Source organism: Ceratotherium simum, chromosome 5 (assembly GCF_057802395.1).
Source record: "Ceratotherium simum simum isolate JZ-2026a chromosome 5, ASM5780239v1, whole genome shotgun sequence".
Classification (NCBI taxonomy): Eukaryota; Metazoa; Chordata; class Mammalia; order Perissodactyla; family Rhinocerotidae; genus Ceratotherium; species Ceratotherium simum.
The window spans coordinates 72,208,815-72,230,497 of NC_141904.1; the positions used below are offsets into that span (position 1 = coordinate 72,208,815).

A 21,683-nucleotide genomic window follows, 5' to 3' on the forward strand; every position below is an offset into this window, starting at 1 on the left:
GGCATTTGTTTTACTTTGCTGGCTTGAGAAAAGGAAAAATCAAAGGGATTGTTTTCACCCCAGGGGTACCTGATAATGAAGTACACTTGCCAAGGGCTGGAGTGCAAGGTTTGACACACTAGACTGGCTGCTGTTTCCTGAGGGATGTGAGAACTAATGAATGGATCGTGTGATTCTGCTAAGAGCATTACGTACTGCATCACGCCATGAAAAGCTTTATGTCAGAGCCCCCCGGCTGGGTGTATGTCACAACCCAACCCAGCATCTAACACAGGAATTCCTTGGGAAACACACACGTCATCTTACTGCATTCTACTTCCAGCAACTAACAGTGAGTGTGCCTTGTTGCTCATCTTGGCGTTTTAGCACATTCTCAATGCCCTGCCAGATTACCAGGCAACAATGCAGAATACACTTAGGGTTCACTATGCTATTTCTGGTAATTAGGACAAGTTTTAAAAAACACTTTGGCAAACACATGCATATGGAATTAAATTGTCCTCCAGAGGACATGCATGTAGTTCTTGCAAAAAGACCACATAAATGGAGAGCACTTATGAACGCTACAAAATTCAGTCTGGTTTAATCACTTTTAAAAGGAAAAAGAAATAACCTAAAACATGTTCTTTGATAAGCACAAGAAAGAACCATATTCCAGTGAGGCCCGGAGTGTCCTTTCCCCCCTGGGGATGTGCAGAAACTAAGCATCCTCTTCAATGGCTTTCACACAGTAGGTTTTCCAACAATCCCAGAGCCAGAGGCACGAATCTCCAGTTCAAGCATTTTGCAAACACGGAGCTCCCTTCTCCTACAGACCCTTTGGCATGAGGCAGAGAATCTACACCTTCCTGGTTTGGGCTCTTTTGGCTGCGGAAGCTTCTGAAACGTCTAACGGTGAAGGGCATCTTAGTTTACTGAAGCTGTTTCTTAAAACTGGTAACATGGCTGGGGAGAGGAGGAATAAAAATTATGAAGGTAAACCAAGTACAGCCAACTCTCTGTTCTTCATGCTAAATGGCAAAACACCTTCTGGATGGTAAGGTGGAGAACACGGCTAGGTCCCACTGCTGTGGTTTCCCAGGGCCGATTACTGAGAGACTCAGTCCCAGTTCGTGCCCTTGCCCATCTCAGAGCTGGAGAGAGCCGGCTCCCGGCCGCAAGGACTGAATCAGTGAGCACATCTCAGTCAAGTGGTACAAGGGAAAAGATAAAAAATACCAACCTGACATAATTCTACAGTTTGTTAAGAACTCCACCAAGACAATGGAAGAAACACAACATGGTACGTGCACATCCCTGGGGCTCAGAAAGGTGGGAATGCCCCCTGCCCCCATCCACCTTCATTCCCATATTTTATTCTCATCCTTTACAACATTCTTTATATGAATGTTTTATAAGGCAGATAATGTATTAGTTCATCACTTTAGTGACTATGTATCACTTTATAACTAAGCTGTCATTTCTTACAATAAACTATGTTTGTTTTTGCAAGTGGGGCTTTGGCCAGGAGCAAGGGGGATTTACCCATAATCCTCCTCGTGCCCACTGAAGCTCTATGTTGGCGACTCACTGCCTAGGTAATTCAAACCCCAAACCCCAGGACTTATTGGGCCTTTTGGGATCAGGCCCCTGTCTTCTTCTGCCGCCTCTGTCTGACCACTTCCTGCCTCCCCGCCGCCCCAACTCTAGCCATGCTCTAGCCAGTTCCCCCAAGTCTCAATTCCGTCCCTGTTCCAGGCCTCATACGGCCTTCCCTGGGCTCGTCCACTTTCCTTTAGCTCAGTGATCTTCCAAGACGGGTACAGGCCACACAATGCATCGGAATGATGAAAGAACACATTAGCAAGTTTATTCCTACTCACTTTCATCATTTAAAACGCTCCCTTTTGCATGTAACTTTTATAAGGCAGGTAACATTAGTTCAGAAGTGAAGATATATCAAATTTATAGCTAGCTAAATACGCTCAAATTTTTTTACAGTTAAGAATGCTCAACTAAATATATTATATATGGACCTCTGATCTAGCAAACTCCTACTTATCCTTCACAACTCAGCTCCAGTCGCCCTGCCCCAGGACACCTCCTCCCCTAGGATTAACTGACACCCACGATGTCCTTAGCTGGACCCAGGCACAGAGAATATCACTGACAGCTGAGCCATCCTCTCCTAACTCATCAGTCTAGACATGAGCTTCATGAGGGTGGGGCAAACATTAGCCACATCGGGATGGCTGACATCTTCTTATCCTTTAGAATTTGGCTTACTCTCTCCTCCTCTCTCGCCTGATTACCCCAGTCAATGAAGCACCTTGTTACTTGGTATCTACCATACGCCATCCTCCCATTTTTTTCTTTCATCTTTATCACTTTTCCCAATCTGTAACTGTATTTACTTGTTCCTTGTTTGATGTCCCCACTGGGACATAAACTCAATGACCACAGGGATCCGTCTCCCTGGGCTCCATGATATCTCCCAGCCCCTAGCAAATAGCCCATGTTCAATACTTATTTGTTGAATGAGTGAATTTGATTTTCTTTTCCTTTCCTTTGACTATTTTCCTTTTAAGCCAATAAATGAGGAAATGGTCAGCAAAAGAAACAGGCAACAGACAACACACATTCCAATAATCCCGCTTGAAAGGCGAGATCCCGAAACACATCCTATGCCACTTCCCCAGAGCCCTATCAGCAGACATTTTCCTCGAAGTTAAATAGACAGATTTGAATTCAGCCTCTTCCTTCGGGAGGAGGGGCTCATGATGAATGAGGTGGACACAGAGCTTCACTGGGAGGAAAAAGCAAAGGGATGCAATAACCCACAAATTAGAAAATCGTCCCTGACTAATGAAGAGTTGACAGAGCAGAACTCCAGATCAGACTTCCAGTCTTGGATCCCACAATCCAGCTCAGATACTCAGTTACAACTGCACACATCTCACACAACTTTCTTCAGCTCAACTGTGACACAGACATGCACCCCAAAAGCTAAACAGTTTAGATTAGCTTTGTATTACCAGGACAATGCTATTTTAGGAGACCACAACTAAGCTAAAATCCCTGAGTGTGAATTTAGATAAACAATGAACTCTCTAATGACAGAGAGCAGAATGAGATGAGCAAGGTTTCCTACCCCCCACCCCCAAACCTTGACCCCTCTTCCAGCTACGTCAGGGAAAGGAAAAACACATTTCAGCAATTAACATACCACACACGGCCGGCCACCAATAATATTGAATCCCAGGGAGCCAGAGTCCCGATGCAGGATAAGAGTCAGGCTTTTGGTTTCTTCACCCTGTAGGGAACAAATGAGTTCACAATTTTACTTATAAACAGGAAATAGGTGGTAGGAATTTTCTTTCTATCTAAGTAGACTCATGGACTACCAAGCTGATCATTAAAAGTCCTAACTGGGAAATCTGTTGGGAAGTTTAACCAAGGAAACTTTTGGGGCCCAAGCTGACACTCTGTCCAGTGTTGAGGAGGTTACAACATTTCTAGATACTGGTTAACCCTGGAATGACCATGCAAGAATATCTGGAGATGTCCAGACACGCCTAACGAACACTTTCTATCAATGACTCCGTGGTCTGCAAATGCATCTTCCCTCTGACCGGCCCATTGTACGCTGGCTGTCTAGACAGCTACTTTCTGTTTGTTTCTCGACCATTCTCAACAGCAGCATTCATGTTATGTCACAAAAGGTTCAAATGGTAATCCTCTCGGAAGTCTGAGCGCATGTACGGCCCATCAATAGTCACCTGTGTTTGGGAGACTTGCGGGATAATTAGTTCATGAAAAGTCAGATGCAAACATGGAGGGGAAACAGAAAAATCCTGAATCTTACTGAAAAGGGGGAGGAGGCATCTTGACAAAGTAATTACTGTCCAGTCTGTAGGAGATGCAGAGCTGCTGAACAGAAAACGCTCTGTTTAAGGCAGGCTGGTCAAGGTGAACCACTTTAAATCAAGTAGAAGTCACCCAAGCAGGTCTCCCAGGAGCAATGTTCAACAGTCAAAAGGGATGGAGATGCCAGGCCACCGCAACTAACACTCTCAAGTAACAGATGATTAAAATAGATTTAACCTTATGCACAAACTGTCACTTACTAGGCTTCGACATACACATTAAACTGGCTGATATACCTCTGAAACGTTTCCAATTATTGGTATGGTACGCAAAACTTCACGTGTACTGACTGTAAACCTGCAATTGCTTCCCTCACGTCTTCTGTCTAAACATGGTATTATCTAAATGTGGTATTTTTTAAAAATATGAAATACTTCACTATAAGCTTTTTGGAAAGAGATTTTATTCTGATATTGACTGCCTCCTGATAAAACTTTTCCCTTCTACTTTTTCTGGGGAAATAAGCAGCAACATTTAAGTGGCATGAGTGTAACTTATCTGATTCCGCCACACTGGCAAAGAAAACCACTCTTTCTGACTTGCAGGGCCCATTGGTTTTTCTGGAGCACTGATCATTTATTGCTATAGTTGTCAACATACAACTCTGGTTCCATATTTGGCCAGGAGAATTGTGCCCAACACAGCCAAAAAAAAAAAAAAAAATATATATATATATATAAAAGACTAATGGGCCTCACTGTGTAGAATTATCTCCATACTTAAAGTTCTTAGTAACCACAGCTATTTCTCATGACTAGTTAGTGCACAGCAGACTTCAAAATATTTTCAAAAATTTCATGTAAGCCTAAGCATCAATTACTAACACCTGGTAAAAACAAAAAAATGATAATTTATTAGGAAAGGGCAGTTTATGATGAAAGAACTAGGCATCCTGTAAGAACAACACAACATCAGGGGCTGGCCTGGTGGTGCAGTGGTTAGGTTAAGCTCACACACTCTGCTTCAGCGACCTGGAGTTTGCAGGTTCAGATCCCAGGCAGAGACCTATGCACCGCTCATCAAGCCATGCTGTGGCAGGCATCCCACATATAAAGTAGAGGAAGATGGGCACGGGTGTTAGCTCAGGGCTAATCTTCCTCACCAAAAGAAAAAAGAACAACACAACAAAATATTCATTTCTGCAGGGTCACTACTCGATATATAAAATAGAATACTTTAATATAAAAGAGAAGCAAGTCTCTTATCAAGTTATTATACTTAAAAAACAGCAGAGCCTCTACAATGACAACATATTTATTAGCTTTTTTTTAAAGTTTTTCCAATACACAGCACCACCAGCAAAAGCATCTATCAATGCTATCCACCTTGATAATTAATTTGAGTTACAAATTAACAGGCAACAACTTTCACCGCTGTAACAGAATAAACATTCAGAATCAACCGAATAGTTTTGAAACTAAACATGATGATTTGTGAACTGAAACAGTTTATATCTTTCTGCCTTGGAAAGGGAAAATCTTGCTAAGTCCATTTCTTGCTTTGCTTTCTTAGAGGGGTGAAAAAGTTAGAAATACACGGGAATTTGAGTGAGTTATTATACATATCTCACATTTCTGGTTTTCATAACTAATCAGAGATAGTAACTGCACAGTGACACAGTAATCCAGGGCAGACAGCTCCAGTCTGACAATCTCACAAGATGCACAAAGGAGAACGCACCATCACATGATTAAAGACTAGTTTTAAATCTGCTGGTGAAAACTACTTATTTAAAAAAAAAAAAAAAAAAAAAAGAAAGAAAAGCAAAGAAATCTTATTATATTGCATGAACAATGATAACAGCTATCATTTCTTGGCTGCTTACTATGTGCTGGAAATTATATTGAGCATTTACGTGCTTTATTTTATCTAATAATCTCACCAATCTTATCAACTGGCACTGTTACCATCCATCCTCAGGGAAGACTGAGGGACAGGGATTACGAAAGCTGTCCCACGTCCAAGAGCTAGGAAGAGGTCGAGCTGGGATTTAAACCCATGTTCTCCAATTCCAGACCTTAATTCCTCTTCTATACCACACCCTTTTAGTGTGGAATGTAGAACAGAATGCGATGTAGGCTAGCAACATCTTTCGTCCCTCCCAAGACGGTTCAATGTTGGAGATACAAAAAGTTCCATAAAGTAACTCATTATAGGAAATCTAACCCAGGAGACCAATGTCAGAACAAAACTCCAAACTGTTGACTGAACTGTTTAGCTCCAAAAGACCCAATCTGAGAAGCCCAAAGACCCCTAAGTCCAGCCCTAGCCTCAGAGATCTCTCTTGAGACAACGCCTGAAAAACAACATTCCTCAGCCTAATAGTAGTTTGCAAAGAACATTTTGGAACAATCAAGTTGACTGTCTACACTTCCTTGCCAGATGCAATCACTGGAAAGAAAGAAGGGGTGTTCTCATTTTCCACAAGCATCTTGACATAGTCTGCTGTCCAGGGGGTTAGATTGGCTTTTGGTGGCACTACCTATTTTAGGAATGAATTTCAGTAGTGAGCCAACACGTGGAAGATTCAACACATGATGCTGGGAACGATAAAATAAGAGAAGTTCTAAGCTCTGTCTGGGCCAAATTCCTTTCATTTCTCCATCTAACTACCAAAGGTCATTTTCTATTCTCTGACACCCTGAGCTTAATTCTGGTTTTTCCTTTCCACTCCCCTCACCCTCAACAACTTTAACTACTTTAGTTTAATTTCTAATTTTTCAGAAATATTAATCGAGTTTAAACACCAGACTTCACACAACACATTTAACATGTTAACATGAATTCCTGCTTAAACATTTAACCTGTTCCTGGACTCAAAATGCATCAGGATAGAATGCGTTCAAATGATTCTCATGAATCATATTCCACCAATTGAAGAGATGTATAAACAGGCTAAGGGCAAAGGCTCTCATCAATGCTGCTTTCCCGACTATTCACACACATTATGTTAACAGTGGCATCTTTCACCTGAAGAAAATTTAACCAATATTGGTCTGATTTGGTAGTTTATCATAACCTATGCTTTGAAATTTTCTCAATGGCCTGATGTAGGAAAACAAAGAAGAGAAAGAGCTCTACTTCACATAAACACCTGGTTAACCAACACATCAGCTTCTGAAGCAGGCATTGTATCCATGTTCTACACCTGAGAAACTGAGGCTTGGAGAAATTCACACATTTGATTAAAATCACACATCGCAAAGTGGGAGAGCCACTGGAACCCGGCTCCATGGGTCTCCAACGCCCACGCTCTTTGTACTCTGCTGGTAAATTTTTGCACCCTATCCTAAATCCCTTTGCCTCAAAAGACTGAGCCTTCCCATTAAAACGTCATGAAGGATTAGACATCTACTTAGTTTTGTAGTTAGAGTTTAAGCAAGGCTTCTTTGGACTATGCAATAACAGTTGCAAAGATTAAGAGTATCTTAATGAAGGGTATCATGAGAGTATTACACCCCTGACAGGAACAGGGTAATGGTTAAGATCCTGGACTCCAGAGTCAGAACCTGAGATCAGTTTCCTCATGCATGGAATGGGGATGATAATAGTTTCTTCTCACATCACAGGTTACTATGAAGCACAAAGCAGCTAGATGTTGGCTACACAGCACCTCAGCACAGGGCCTGGCCAATACTACGCACTCAGAACACAAGCCAGGCACAGTGTAGGGTAGACATTAGCACAGCTCAGCACTGAGGCCAAAAATAAAAGAACAAAGAAATCTTATTATATTGCATGAACAATGATAACTGCTAACATTTCTTGGCTGCTTACTATGTGCCATAAATTATACTGAGCATTTAAGTGCTTTATTTTACCTCATAAACTACTCTGCCACAAAATCCAAGCCATGGAAAACGTTTAATCCTAAATTAACTTAGTCAATCTAAAGCAAGTTTGGGAGGGCTGGGGCCTGAAGCTAAGAGAATAAAGACAGTTACGCATTCATCACAACATCTGGCCATCTGATGGGAGTTACTTCCACAGATACATTTCTCTCTTTCCCAAGTCTGGAGGAAGAGTGGCACATTCCGGCAGGACCGCTCAAGAGCCAGGAGACAGTTGTTATGGTGGAAGGAGACATGATAAAGAAGACGATGGGAGCAGCTGAGCGTGGAGCAGAGATGGGACAGGCAAATGACACTGACTGGTGGGCTGTAGGGCGTGAGGAGGGGAAATCAGACACACGACACACACAGGCCTGGAGGGAGACGGCCACAAGAACAAAGGGGATGGGGAAACAGATGTTGGCTCACAGGATAAACATCAAGTCCAAGAAACTGTGGACGTGGACACGGACAGCAATGGCAGAAGAAGCTGGAGCGATGGGGAGCACAGGGTACTCGGGGACTGCGGAGACTTGAGGGACTGCTCTGAGTTCTGCCTGATCAGTGGGTCTTGATGGGCTGGGAAGAAAAGAAAGGTGAAGAATAGAGAAAAAACAACAACGACAAAAACAGAAGTGAGATGGCACCTCCTTGGCAGCTTTTCTTGGAGCTGCCCCCTATTCTATTACTCTTCCCAGATGGCATGTATGTCTTCCTTTCAGGAAAGGGGACCTAGGAGAGCCAGGAGCTGGCTGGCACCCAAGAGCCTGGGCTGGGGGATGGAGAAGGAAGACGCTGATCATATTCTGGAGTCCAGTGACATCCGTGTCTCCTTGGTGCGAGGCAGGAAGCTCTAACAGATCCTCAGCACTCCAGTCTCCACCCCAGAACCCAACTCAAGGGGGTAGTCGGGCCCCTAGTGCAGTGTAGGGTCTCCCTGAGAGGTGCTTAGGTCTTTAGGATTGAGAAAGGCAGACAGATGTTAACCTTGAAGAAGGGGATGTGGGCATCAAGACCTAAGCAATGGCATGAGCCAGCCACAGCACCTACACCAGTAAGTCACAAGAAGAAACGGAAGCTCAATGTTCAGGAAGGTATCATTGATTTTGCTCAAAATGAGCTTTGCTATCATATTTGAACATCTAACAACTGGATCAGTGTTAAAATTACCCGATTCATAATCTGCTCAGCTTCCAACTCCAGATCTAACTGAACAAGAATTTGAGGGGAAAATAAGGCATAGTGAAAAAGCCAAAATCAAATGCATTTTGTCAAAAAGACACTTTATGGTGACTGTTTTTCTTCTTAAGTGTCCAAGAACGCAAACTGTCTTCTGTGGGCAAACCTTCTTTTCTTTTTAATATTACTCTGTCACTGTTCTCCTCCAAACAATCTGGCCTCAGAAGCTTGGACCCATGCCATCTCAAAATCGGTGTGGCTGCCGCCGGAGTCCATCCATGCCACTGTCAATATGGATTCTTTCTAAAAACTCCTTTCCGCCCAATAGCAGGTGTTCCCCGATTGCTGCTGTGGTGGGACTCACAGCTGAGAAGAGCTAGACTGGAAAGCTGCCCAGCGGGTTTCGAGAACCGTAATTGACTGACCACTAGTCTGTGTATCTGGGCTGACATGACACCTCTCAGCCTCAGATTATGCGAAACTCTCAGAGACTCGCACAGCTTCGCAACAGCTCTGACTGTTGACTAGTGACAAGAAAGCGCAAAAATGTGCAAGGGTAGGGGCTGGGGGGACCAGGAGGCAGAGCTGGCTGCCAGAAACTCCCATACAAAAGAAATGGGGACGTCTTGCCTCCCTACGCTAAGATGTTTTTTGTGCTCTTTGTCGTTCAAACTATGTTTCTGATGCTGAAGCAGCTTGGACCAACCCCTCCCTGTAATTCAACCTCCAGTTCTAAAGAAAGTCTTGGAGGAAGAACAGAAAACTGTTCAAGCTGAAGGTCATCATGGGGATGACGCTTGAAAATGGATGAGACAGTCAACAGAAGTATTAGCGGCATGTATCTGTCACCAAAATAGGTATAGAGAGGATGAAAAGAGACAAAAACCATGAGGGAACAGGTAGAAAAGAACAAAGACATAGATTTTCTGGAGCCATAACAGCCGCAGAATAGTATATACTCATCTATAAGCCAAACAAAATATTTTTGAAAAATAGTGTAAGAGAAATAAGTAAAGATTTACAGTACTTCCCAGGCCAAAAATATATATGTTTTTAGCCTTCTACTATATTTAAATAACCTGAGAAATCCCTAAATGTCTACTTCTCTGTTCCCATAAGTTTGATTTCAAGTTTGCATCTCTGATTTTTATCATGAACTCATCTGCTTTTCTAGTGAGCACCCACAAGCAACACTTCACCAACAAACAAACAACAACAAACCTTATTTAACCTGCTACAGCATTTTCACATTTCCACTTGATGACTACAAAGCGATTTCAGTTTTTGAAATTTAAAACCCCAATTACTGGGCCGGCCCCATGGCTTAGCGGTTAAGTGCACGCGCTCCATTGCTGGCAGCCCTGGTTCGGATCCCAGGCGCGCACTGACGCACCGCTTCTCCAGCCATGCTGAGGCCACATCCCACATACAGCAACTAGAAGGATGTGCAACTATGACATACGACTATTTACTGGGGCTTTGGGGAAAAAAAGAAAGGAGGAGGATTGGCAACAGATGTTAGCTCAGAGCCGGTCTTCCTCAGCAAAAAAGTGGAGGATTAGCACGGATGTTAGCTCAGGGCTGATCTTCCTCACGAGAAAAAAAAAAAAAAACCCAATTACTCAACCTGAAGCATTTTCTTTCCCAAATCAGAAAGAAAGCAAAGACTACCCAGCTGTGACACCCTAAGTTCTCACTTGTGGGAAGGCAGGAGCTCTGCCTGGCCGACCTCTCCTTAGCTGTGTTAATTTCAGCGGAACAAATATAAATACACATAACAACCACATAACTCGCATCTTACCCACGAGCTTTACCCTCCTCCTTTACATCTTAGCCCAGAGCTGCTACCCAGACACCCTGTTTCACACGGTTTCCACCACTGACAAACACTCAGAAGATAGAAACCCAGAGAACGGGTTACTCAGGGGCAGCACGAGGTTCACAACTGGGACCTGTCAAGTAAAAATCTCTTTCCTTCTTCTCCATTAAACCACTTCAAATTTCTAATGTTTCTTCAGTGACTTATTTGAAAAAGATCTAAAAACCTATAGGTACCAGACAATAAATGTTCAATAAATGCTCGGTAAACCTTACTGAGCCTTTTATGTGCATTATCTCACTTAATCCTAACGCCAACCTTATTAGCAGGTATATTATTATCCCATTTTAGAGATGAGGCAATTAAGGCCTAAAGGAGGTTAGAAGACCCTCCCAGAAGCCCTTGACAACGAGGCAGAAGGAGCACAAGAACCCTGATATCACCAATTCCAGTGTCTGGATACTAACCACACACCAGCTCTATTCAGGGTTCCCTGGAGCCTGCCCGTTGGCACAAGACCCACATCCAACCCTGAGCCACAAACTGGACAGCCTTCATCCCCCTCCTGACCCACGGGCAGCAAAGGCACAGGGCACCTGAAAACAGCTTCCAGCAAAATTCCAGGGGTGACCTCTCTGCCCGGGACTCATCTCTGCACGCCCATCGCTCACTGCCAGGGAAAGAGCTCATCACCTCACCGTCTTCCAAGAGGGAGCTGCTGCAAGGCCCACTCACACCGTGTCTCTGACCCTAGGTTCCCTGTAAATATACCTATGGAATGGGTGAGCAAGATGGAGACTCGGGTCATCTGTTAGTTATTTTCTTTACGAGAGTAATCATTATGTTACACCACTTCCATTTCTCATTGGAACAGGCTTATTAGAACACTATTAGTGAAGGAGGGACAGAGGCTAACCCACGGCTACAAAGAGTGGGTGAGCAAAGAACAGTAAGACGTGTGTTCTCTAAGGCACAAGCGGGTGTCTGATTGATCCCATGGGTGAAAGCCACTCAGGTTCCCCTCTGTATCCAGTCACACCCATCACAGTGCTGTGACACAGCGTGTGAGAAATCCGGAACTCAACTCGAAAATACGTTTGGAAGGATTTCATTTTCTTCCTACCGTCAACTACTCTTTAAATTACTAGGTTAAAAATTAAAGAGAGGAGCCCCTATTCCATGTAGGACACCATCTCTCTGTTTCCTTTTTATTTATTTTGTCTAAATCTCTTTTACAGCCAGGATCTGTTTTGTTTTATACTCCACGTGTTCTACAGCAGACCTATGAAAACGGGAATTATGGCATGTGATGAACACACTTCATCGCCATGGACCAGAAGCCATCAGACCAGCGAAAATGAGCCAAAGGAGGACACCAGGGAGGTTATTTAACCTCGTGAGTCTCTGTTTTTCCATCTGTAATATGGAGGGTCATGGGTGTGGGTACCTACCTCACAGGGTCTTTCTGAAGATGAAATCAATGATGCACCTACACCTCCAGTTTACAGAGTGCTTACCTATATAACAGTCCTTTGGAGGCCTGTGTGAGACTTCAGAAGGGACACTGCCTCAGGAGAAAAGGCTTTCTCATTTTGGTAACAGTGTATGGGCTTGGAGTCAGGTGCTGGGTTCAAATCTCAGTTCTGCCCTTAGAATCTGAGTAAATTCTGACCTTTACATAGCTGTTTTATAATCTGCCCCTTTCACCAAAGAAAGAGGTCTACCTAATGAAGACAGAGATGCTAACTTATGCACATAGATAAAGCACCCTAAGTGTAGGGCACCAGTAAAATTCAATAAATATTATTTTCTTTCCTTTTAAGCTCCTTGGTCTATGGCCCAGCACATACTGCCTTATAAACAGATTTTCTCTCATCAAATATTTTTACCGAGAGAGAAGCATCATTTCTGAATGCAGAAAGAACCACTTATACATAAATGTCAACAGAATTCCCAATTCAAATTCCTCAGTTATGATCACTTAATCCAGTGTAGCTGGGTAACATATTTATAAAGCAAATCCTAATTTTCTTAATAAATCACTGAAATGAAATGGATGTGACAGCCCACAACTCTTTTAGCTGAACTGGGCTGTTCTGTTACATACACTATGGAATGGCTATTTGCTGAAGCTTTTCAGAAACAGAAAATACACTGAATCGTGAACATTCTGATAGATACATTTCAAAGCGTTTGGACATCTGGAACACCTTTTGATACAATTGTCTATTAGATTCACTTATCTCCAGGAGTTCTGAAATGGACAAAATCGTTTCTGGGATTTGGGGCTTTATACAATTTGATCTGGGTGGATCTAGTGGAACAAAAAGAATGTCTCCCAAAAACCTGGAAACAATTTTGCTAACTTAGTGGTCATGGAAAAACTCATTCTTTTTAAATACAAGCTCACTCTTGGTTAGCAATCTGAAAAGTTTCGACGGCTGACATGACAGCCCTTTCAATCGTGAATTCATCCTCTGAACGGATACATATCAAGAGCTTACAGTGCACATGGCAATCCATCTAGGGCTGGGGACACAGCCCTAAAGAGGACAGACATGGTCCCTCCCAGGGAAACAGACAATAAACAGCTCTTCCAATTATCTGGTTACAGCTATGACAAATGACACGCAGGAGGAGCATCCAAGTAAATGTCTCAGGGCACCAGACCTAGCGTGTGAAGTCCGAGAGGGCTGCGTGGAAGTAGTGATGCTCGAGCTGGGATGAGGATAGAAAGGTTATCTAGTGACGAGCAAACCCTAAGTGTTGACAGACAGGCGGGGAGCAGGAGGAGAGAGTTGGAAAACCTGCAGGTTATCTAGTGAAGAGTAAGTTGGAAAGACTGTTCCAGGGAGAGAAAAGAGCAAGTACAAAGGCCCAGGGGCAGGACAGAGCTAAGGGGCATATTCAAGGAAGTGCCAGATACCAGGGAAGATGGGACAAGAGAATGAAGGGGAGAAGAATACAGGCAGGTGGAGGCCGGCAGGATACAGAGCCCACTGGATCTTATAGCCAATCAAGAGACACTGGAAGGCATAGCAGGGTTTAACAAGAAGAGTGACAGCAGATTTACATTTCTAAGATATTATTCCAGGTGCTAGGTAAAGAACAAACTGAAGGAAGCAAGACGATATTTAGAGTCAACAGTTGTGGTCCAGGAGAGAGACGATGGTGATTGAGACTAAGGCTGGTTTTGTCCCCCATGGGACATCTGGCAGTGCCTGAGATATCTCTGATTGTCCTGACTTGGGGAGCACTACTGGCATCTAGAAGGCAGAGGCCAGGGATGCTGCTAAACATCCTACAATGCCCAGAACAGCCTGCTCCCCACACAAACACAACCAAGAATTACCCAACCCAAAATGGTAATAGTGCTGAGGTTGAGAAACCCTGGTTTGGACCAAGGCGATCACTTGATGGTGCTGGGGAGCAGTCAATAGATTCAAGAAGTGTTTAGGAGGTAAAATCAACAGGATTTAACAATAGATTGAATGTGGGGGTAAAAGAGCAGAAGGTATCAAGGATGAGTCTCAAGTTTCTCAACAATTCCAAGGAAAGTTATGCCCAGAACTTTCCCTTTTGCAGAAAGCCAAAGAAGTTTTTGCTCTGGAATGCTTTTGCTCTTAGAATCAGGTGGGTAAGTCAGTGTGGGAAACTGAGGCTGGGAGCAAAACTCTTTAACTTACTCAAGTGTAGCATCACCAAGTCTGCTGCAGCCCAGATGTGGCTTCAGGTTGGTTCAAGATGCCTTTTGAGGCCGTGGTTACCTATCACATAACTGCTAGGCAGTCTGGGTTTTAGAACTTTGCCCTGGTCTTTCTTAGAACGCTTAGGAAGGGATGTTTAGACAATGACTAGTAAAACCATAACTGTATGGAGGAAACCAGCACAAGTTTGTCTATGTCTGTCCTTGAGCCTAAACTCTTCGTCTAGCTGAGTAACTACTCAAAGTGTGATAGGTGGACCAGCATCATGTGGGGGCTTGTTAGAAATGCAAAATCTCAGGCACCACGCCAGCCCTAATGGACCAGAATCTCTAGGGGTAAGAGTCAGGAATCTGTGTTTTAACAGGCTTGCCAGGTGAATCGGATCATGTGAAGGTTTGAGAAGCCCTGACCAAGCTCACCTTTTACAACAGGAGCAACAATGCCTATCTAGGTACAGCTCTTACAAATCCTAAACGCTTGGCTGGTGTCAAAAATCTGAAACCTAAGATAATTTCAATAATGCCACATCATTTTGTGGAAGAAGGTCTAGGCCTTGAAGAGCTGGAATCAAAAATCTTCTGAGTGTTTATCTACTTCAGCTTGTAACAGAGATGTAAACGTTAGAACTCATAAAAAAAATTAAAGTGTTGTGCATGAGAGTTTCCAAGCGATATAAATCCTTCTGCCTTTTGCAAGGAAAAAAACAGCACCCAGCGGGAGTAGAGAGTCAGCCCAATGAAATAAACAAGTTCTTAAACAGCTCGCAGTGGGAGGGGGTTTTTCCGGCTGATGCAGGAACAGCAAAAGTTTTCTGCAAGGGCCACTGAGGGTTAACTTCGGGGCAAGAGAAGCAAGCTTCCCTAAGGCCTCAGCTGAAGCCAGCCAGGGTCTGAGGCCAGAAAAAGGAACTAGCACAGCTTTCAGGCCAGGCCATTCTTGGCTGTCCTCAGGCAAGCACTGAGGTACATACAAGTTCCAAGCAGGGCTCCAACTCCAGAAGGAAATTTTCTCTGTAAGCTCAAAAAGCAACATTTTGTCCCTAAGCTTAATACCCTTGATTATCCTCCCCGCTCACCCTACAGAGCTTTGAAAACATCCACAGTTTTGATTCAAGAATCATATTTTCGATTCTGAGAGAGTTTACCCAAACACTCCAGAAAGAAAACATAAAGGCAAGAAGAAATAATAAACTAGCTTAACAATGAATGATGTATAAACTCAGGGGAGTGAATGGCTTATTTATAAATAAGCGTCACTTAAAACTACGCAGGAAGTCCAGATGACAGGATAAACAGGAGGCACGCGGGATCTCCTCTGCCCCCAAACCCGACGCCTGCTTGAAGACCAAGCTGTGCCCTCTGTTTTGGTGACTCACAGGCTCACGCCAGCCTTTTGTACGCCTACATGCTGTCCGGTGAGCCGCGGAGCTGTAAATATTTGCCCTCCGCCCAGAGCCAGCCAGCTGCTGAGGCTGCAGCTGACAGACAGGCCAGGGGCCAGGATGGGGTGGGGGTGGGGGTGGGGAGGGGCGAGTCAGAAAACTTGCAGGCCTGGTGTGCACGTAGGGAAGGGGGGGTTGGGAGAGGGCGAGGAGAGGCAAAGCAGATGCAGGCCCCTGGGGGCCCCCAGGCAAATATGTTCTTCTCTGCTGCACCATATGGAACAGGCAACCACAGAGTAGCAGCAACATGGCCCATGCCCCTCCCCGGTTGTTGAAAATGTGGCCTTTGCAATCATGGAAACCCTGGTCCACAATAACCTATTTTGCCCCCGAGAGAACACTGGACAATATCTGGAGACATTTTTGGTTGTCACAACTTGGGGGAAGGAATGCTACTGGCATCTAGTGGGTAGAGGCCAGGGATGCTACTAAACATCCTACGAGGCACAGGACAGTCTCCACAACAAAGAATCACAGGGCCCAAAATGTCAATACGTCCCAAGGTTGAGAACTCTGAGGTAGAACCTGAATCCCCGCTCTGTCCCGAGTCACTGTTTGCCTTTGGACAAGTTCTCTGACCTCTCCCAGCCCTCCTCCTCATCTGAAAGGATTAAATAGATAATGCATATAGAGTGCTTGCCACAGTTGCCGGCACACAGTTAACACTCAATAAATGGTATCTGTGCTTACACTAAGAGGCAACACAATTAGTGGTTAAGAGCTTGGCCTGGAGAGATGGGCACATGTGGGTTCAGAATCCAGCTTGGGCTCCTCAGAGCTGTGATCCACATGTGACTGCCCTGACTGAGCCTGTTTCTTCATCAACAAAATGAGAAGTATCACACCTCCCTTACTGGATTCAAAAGGAAACCAGTGAGAAGCGCTTAGCCTAGAGCAAAATAAGCCTTCACTACTGGTGGCTGTTATAATTACACCCAGGACCAAGACCAGGGGGTGGCACAGGAGAAGATGTGAAAGATAATTGCAGGCAACACTTGTTGGGCATTTACTCTCTGCCAGGCAGAGTGCCAGGTCCTTTTTACGTAGCCTCTCTCTGAAGACTGGCAACAACCTATTTTACATTTAAGGAAACTGAGGCACCTGGAGGTTAAGCCACCAGGACACCCAGCTGGTTAGCAAAAAGCCCAGATTCTAAAACTGTTCTAACTCCAGAGAACTCACTCTCGATTATTACTCTATACTTGGTGGCGGTTCCTTTAATTCCTTCTGGAATCCCCAGATGAACAACTCAGAGGGTGCCTGACTGTGTTTTACCCCATGTGTTACATCTCTAGGGAGCAGTTTCCAATTATAGAGACGGTAAGCAGCTTGCTCAAGGTCAGTCAGCTAGTTGGCAGCAAAGCCCACATCTGAATCCAGCTTTTACTCCAGGGGCCTCTCTTCTAGTACATTTCTTAGTCTATTCCAGAGGTGGGTTCCTATTCTTTCTGGAATTCCTGAGGATGCATGGATATAGTTCACCCTGAGTGTCAAGAGCTCATCCTGTATGCCACGTGTATAGGGACCATGTTTTCCCACCTTAGGAGAGATTACGCGACTTCCCCCTAGATCACCTAGCTGGTCTGAGCAGCCAAGCCTTTGAACACAGTTGTGATCCTGAAGCCGCACTCTTCATTCTTACTTTAGGCTGCTTGTGGGCTCCCTTCAGTCTTTCCAGAACCCCCGAAACTATATCTCACCCTGTGCATCTAATCTGTAGGAACCACCGTTTCCAAACTTAGACCGATTCAGCGATCTGCTCGTGGCGAGCAGTGGAAGAAGAGGGAGACAGGGATGCTGCTGAGAAACTCCTGGCATCCCAGTGCCCAAGGGAACGGGAGGCGCCCTGGGTACCCAGGGGCCCTGGCAGGGGGTCGGAGCGGGCGGCAGGCGCCTACCTTGCCGCCTGGCGGCGCGGCCACGCAGCGGCTGAGCGAGTCGAGGCGCGCGCTGTACTCGGTGAACTTCTTTTGGTAGCGAAGAGCGGTCATCTGCAGCTCCAGCTGCGCGGCGGCCAACTGCGCCACGAGCGACTTCTCGCGCTTGCCGGCGCGCAGCGCCTCCTTCTTGAGCGCCTTGTGCAGCGCGCTCAAGCGGGCCTGCAGCGCGCTGTTGTGCGCCCGCAGGGCCCGCGCGCAGCAGTGCCCGCCCGCGCGCTGCTCGCCGTGCGTCAGCGGCAGCCCGCAGCCCTCCTGGCAGTGGCCCACGGGCCGCGCGTCGCACGCGTCGCGCATGTGCGCCTCCACGTCGCGCCGCAGCAGCACCTGGCCGCAGCCCGCGTGGCGGCAGCGCGCGGGCGCGAAGTCGCAGCGCTCGAGGTGCTCTGGCAGCTGTTGCAGCTTGACCACCCGGCCGCAGCCGCGCGCCGCGTACGCGCACTTGATGTCCAGCTTGAGGATGAGGCGCTTGAGCGGCAGGACGTGGTTAAGTTCCTTGGCCGACAGGCGACCGCGGCAGCGCGCCGGGCAGCTGCCCTCCTGCACCACCCAGGGCAGCACGCAGCCGGCGCAGAAGACGTGGCCGCACGGCGTGGTCAGCGGGTCCTCCAGGACCTTGTGGCACAGCGCGCACTTCAGGTCCGGGTCCACGTCGCCGTCGAAGCGGTCCAGCTCGAAGCCCATGGTGGCGGCCGGAGCCCGGGGTCGCCGCCGGGCGGCCGGCCGCCCCCTCCCTCCCTGCGAGGCAGCCCGGATAGGCTGGCTGCGCCGCCCGCTCACTCGCTCGCTCTCCCCGGACTGAACCTAATTGCTCCAGACTTCCTCGGAAAATGCCCGAGGAACAGGACTCCTCCAGCCGTACTTGCGCGAGCGCCTGCGCACACACATCCTGCCTCGGCTGCCTCCCGCCCGCCCCCTGCAAAAGGGAGGAGGCCGGGAGGCAGAGGAGGGTGGGGAGACCCAGAGGCTCGCCGAGCGGACTGGCCCGCCCGGGACGCCAGCCTGAGCGCTTCTCTCCGGGGCCTGCTTTCTGCTCTCTTGCAGTTTTCGCTACTGGAGACGAAACGCCAGCCGAGAAAAGCTCACTGAGTTTGGAGCTGAGGCTGCTGCTCTCGCCCAGACGACTTCCCCTGGAGCCCCTTCCGGGACAGATCGCGACTTTTTACTCCCCTCCCCCACTCCCTCTTTCGTGGCTGATTGCGGAGGGCGAAAAATATGTTGGGGCCCGCTATCTCAGCACTTACGGTCGTTATTTATTTATTTCGTTCCAGAGAAAGTTACAGAGCCTGCGGGACGCTCCTGCAACTACAGTTCTGACCGGAGGTTCTGCGACCCCCGAGTTTGGCACGCCGAGGTTTCCAGGACCGGAGGGCGAATCTACCGGGGCGCATTTGCGGGGACGAGAGCTGCTCGCCAGCTGTCGTGGTGGGAGAGGCTGGCCTGTAGGCTCGGTCCACTTCACCTAACACCTCCGAAGTGTCTGCCCTGCAGTGGGCAGGCGTTGTGCTGGGTGCTTCTAAATCGGTCCCTTTAAAAATCATCAGTACAATGTTGTGAGAGTTAGCTCCATTTAAAAATTACTTTCCCCCATTACAAAAGGAGTACCGCTGGTCGTACAGTGTTAAAAACTGCACAAGTATAGAGCTTGTGGAGAAGTTCCCCATGATCCTCCACAATCATGTGAACCGCTTTCCTTCAGTTTTGTTTCGTTTTTTTTTTCCCCTATGTGTATACTTTGTTATGTTTCCATTTTGCAATTGGGGAAACTCAGCCTGGGAGAAGGCAAAAAGCACTGTCCTGTAGGCTCCTGTAGAGCAGTGTTTCTTAAATTTTAACGTGGATGCGGATTTTGATCCAGTGGGTCTGGGGCGGGGCCTGAGAATCTGCATGTTGAAAGAGCTTGCCAGTGATGCTGATGCTGCTGGTCGGTCGGTGGATTTCCACTTGATTGGAAGGTGGCCACCCACACATCTGGACTTTTTTTTTCTCCTCTGGGGTAGCTTTTCAAGCAGTATAGTGAGCCTGACTGGGTAGTTTTCAGCAACATTCCTGAGTGTTGAAAGAATTCTTTGGGATTCCAACCTATGTGATAAATTCATGGATTTTTTTTTCTTTTTTTTTTGTGCTGTGGCTGTAGACTTTGCTAAGAAACATGCCGTCAGCGTTGGTAAGAAAGAAATCAAGCTATGGAATTCTCATTTGGACCCGGCTGCCAGTTTCTGAATAGTGAAATGGAAAAGTTGGATCTGTGTGTGTAGTGTGGCTCTGGGGCCTGGAAAGTGGGATTACAGCATCCATTTTGTCTAATTGCTTTTACTTCTCTCCTTTATGTAGCTGCTAACACCTGGTGACCTTCACTATTTAACTGCTTCATTGGAGTGAAAAGATTGCCTTGATGTCCATAAGGATTACTTGTTTTGAACTGACCTTTTAAAAGGTTGTCACTGATGAGATTTTTCAGTGCATTGTTGAAGTCACTGGACAGTGTTCTTTAGTCAGTGTTGGTGGCATTTGTTGTCTATTTGTGGTAGAGAATTTCTTTTAATTGCTTTAATCAATTAATGCATTTCTTTGATAATATGTGGGGTGGAATATAATTGGCCTCTGTTCAGGTAAGCATGTGCCAGGAACCCTCCATCAGTATATTTATTAAGCTGCTCACAGGTTCTCAGATAATGGGTAAGAAACAAATTCTTTCAACAAAGGTGTGTGGGCTTGTCAGTTTCACAGGGTGGGCTAATGTCAACAGGGTGATAATCTTCAAACCAAACTGGTTTTGAAAAACAGGGAAGGCTGGTCATACACCATTAGTGGGAAATTAGTGCTTACTTTGGGTGTATGCTTCTCTTAAGAGCTGTCCCACCCCCATCCCACTCTCCCACCCCCACAGCAGCCTGAGAGGTTGTTGATGAAGTGCTAGAGCTGAGGCCAGGGAGAAGCTAGAGCCTCCTGTGGATCGGCCTCTCTAGGCAAAGGAAAGTCTGTCTGAGCCACTCCTCGTTGGCTAATTTTAGTGTGGAAATTCTTGAAGGTCAGGAAAAAAAGCCCTCCTAGAATGTCAGAGTGGTCACACTATGCATATTATTTAGTGTCTATTTTAATAGACAGGGGAACTGAGAACCAGAAAGGTTAAAAAAAAAAAAAAAGTTCGGAGCAAGGTTTCTCAACCTTGGCATTACTGATGTTATCAGCCGAATAATTCTTTGTTGTGGGGCTTGTCCTGTGTGTTGTAGGATGTTTAGCAGCCTTTCTGGTTACTACCCACTACATGCCAGTGGCAACCTCTACCTCCTAGCTGTGACAACCAGACTTTGCCCATGTCCCCTGGGGGGAAAATTGCCCTAAATTGAGAACTCCTGCTTTAGGGCAACCTTTGGTTCATTGCTCAAGTCGAGCAGTGCTAGCAGCCCGCATCCTCTGCTGGCTGTGGAACCTGAGTGAATGCAGCACAATGAGAGTGGGTGTTACAGTGAGGAGTTGAGGCACCACGCTAAGAAACATGAATACAAACCGTAGGAAGGTGACTGTTGGGTATGGCAGACCGTCTGAGAAAAGTAGCTGGTGTTTCTGACATGAATTAGATACTTACTCAACTGTCTCAGAGCAAACTACTCATTTGTTAAGGTGGTACTCGGTGCCAAGCATTGTGCTCACCACTTGACCTTCATTATTGCATTAATCTTCACAGCACATCAAGAGGTAGATGTGTTGTTATCCCCATTTTACTGTTTTCAGAGATTATGTAAGTTATCAAAAATGGCAGTCAAGAATGTAGACAGAGGATTCCAGAACCCTCACTCTTCACTTCTGTGAGCGTTATGCTGCCTCCTCCATAACCCCTAATGCAGGAGGGGTCCCCTAGGC

The 21,683-nt window shown here is 46.0% G+C and overlaps 1 protein-coding gene across 1 annotated transcript in view; it reads right to left on the minus strand.

Moving 5' to 3' along the window:
• PDZRN3 (PDZ domain containing ring finger 3) overlaps positions 1–18,800 on the minus strand; it is a 235,348-nt gene extending 216,548 nt beyond the window's left edge. Inside the window, 2 exon segments of the mRNA XM_087431351.1 lie at positions 3,206–3,292; positions 17,781–18,800. Coding sequence (XP_087287477.1) covers positions 3,206–3,292; positions 17,781–18,503 — 810 coding nt within the window. The 5' untranslated portion in view covers positions 18,504–18,800.
• Between the last annotated feature and the right edge of the window lie 2,883 nt (positions 18,801–21,683).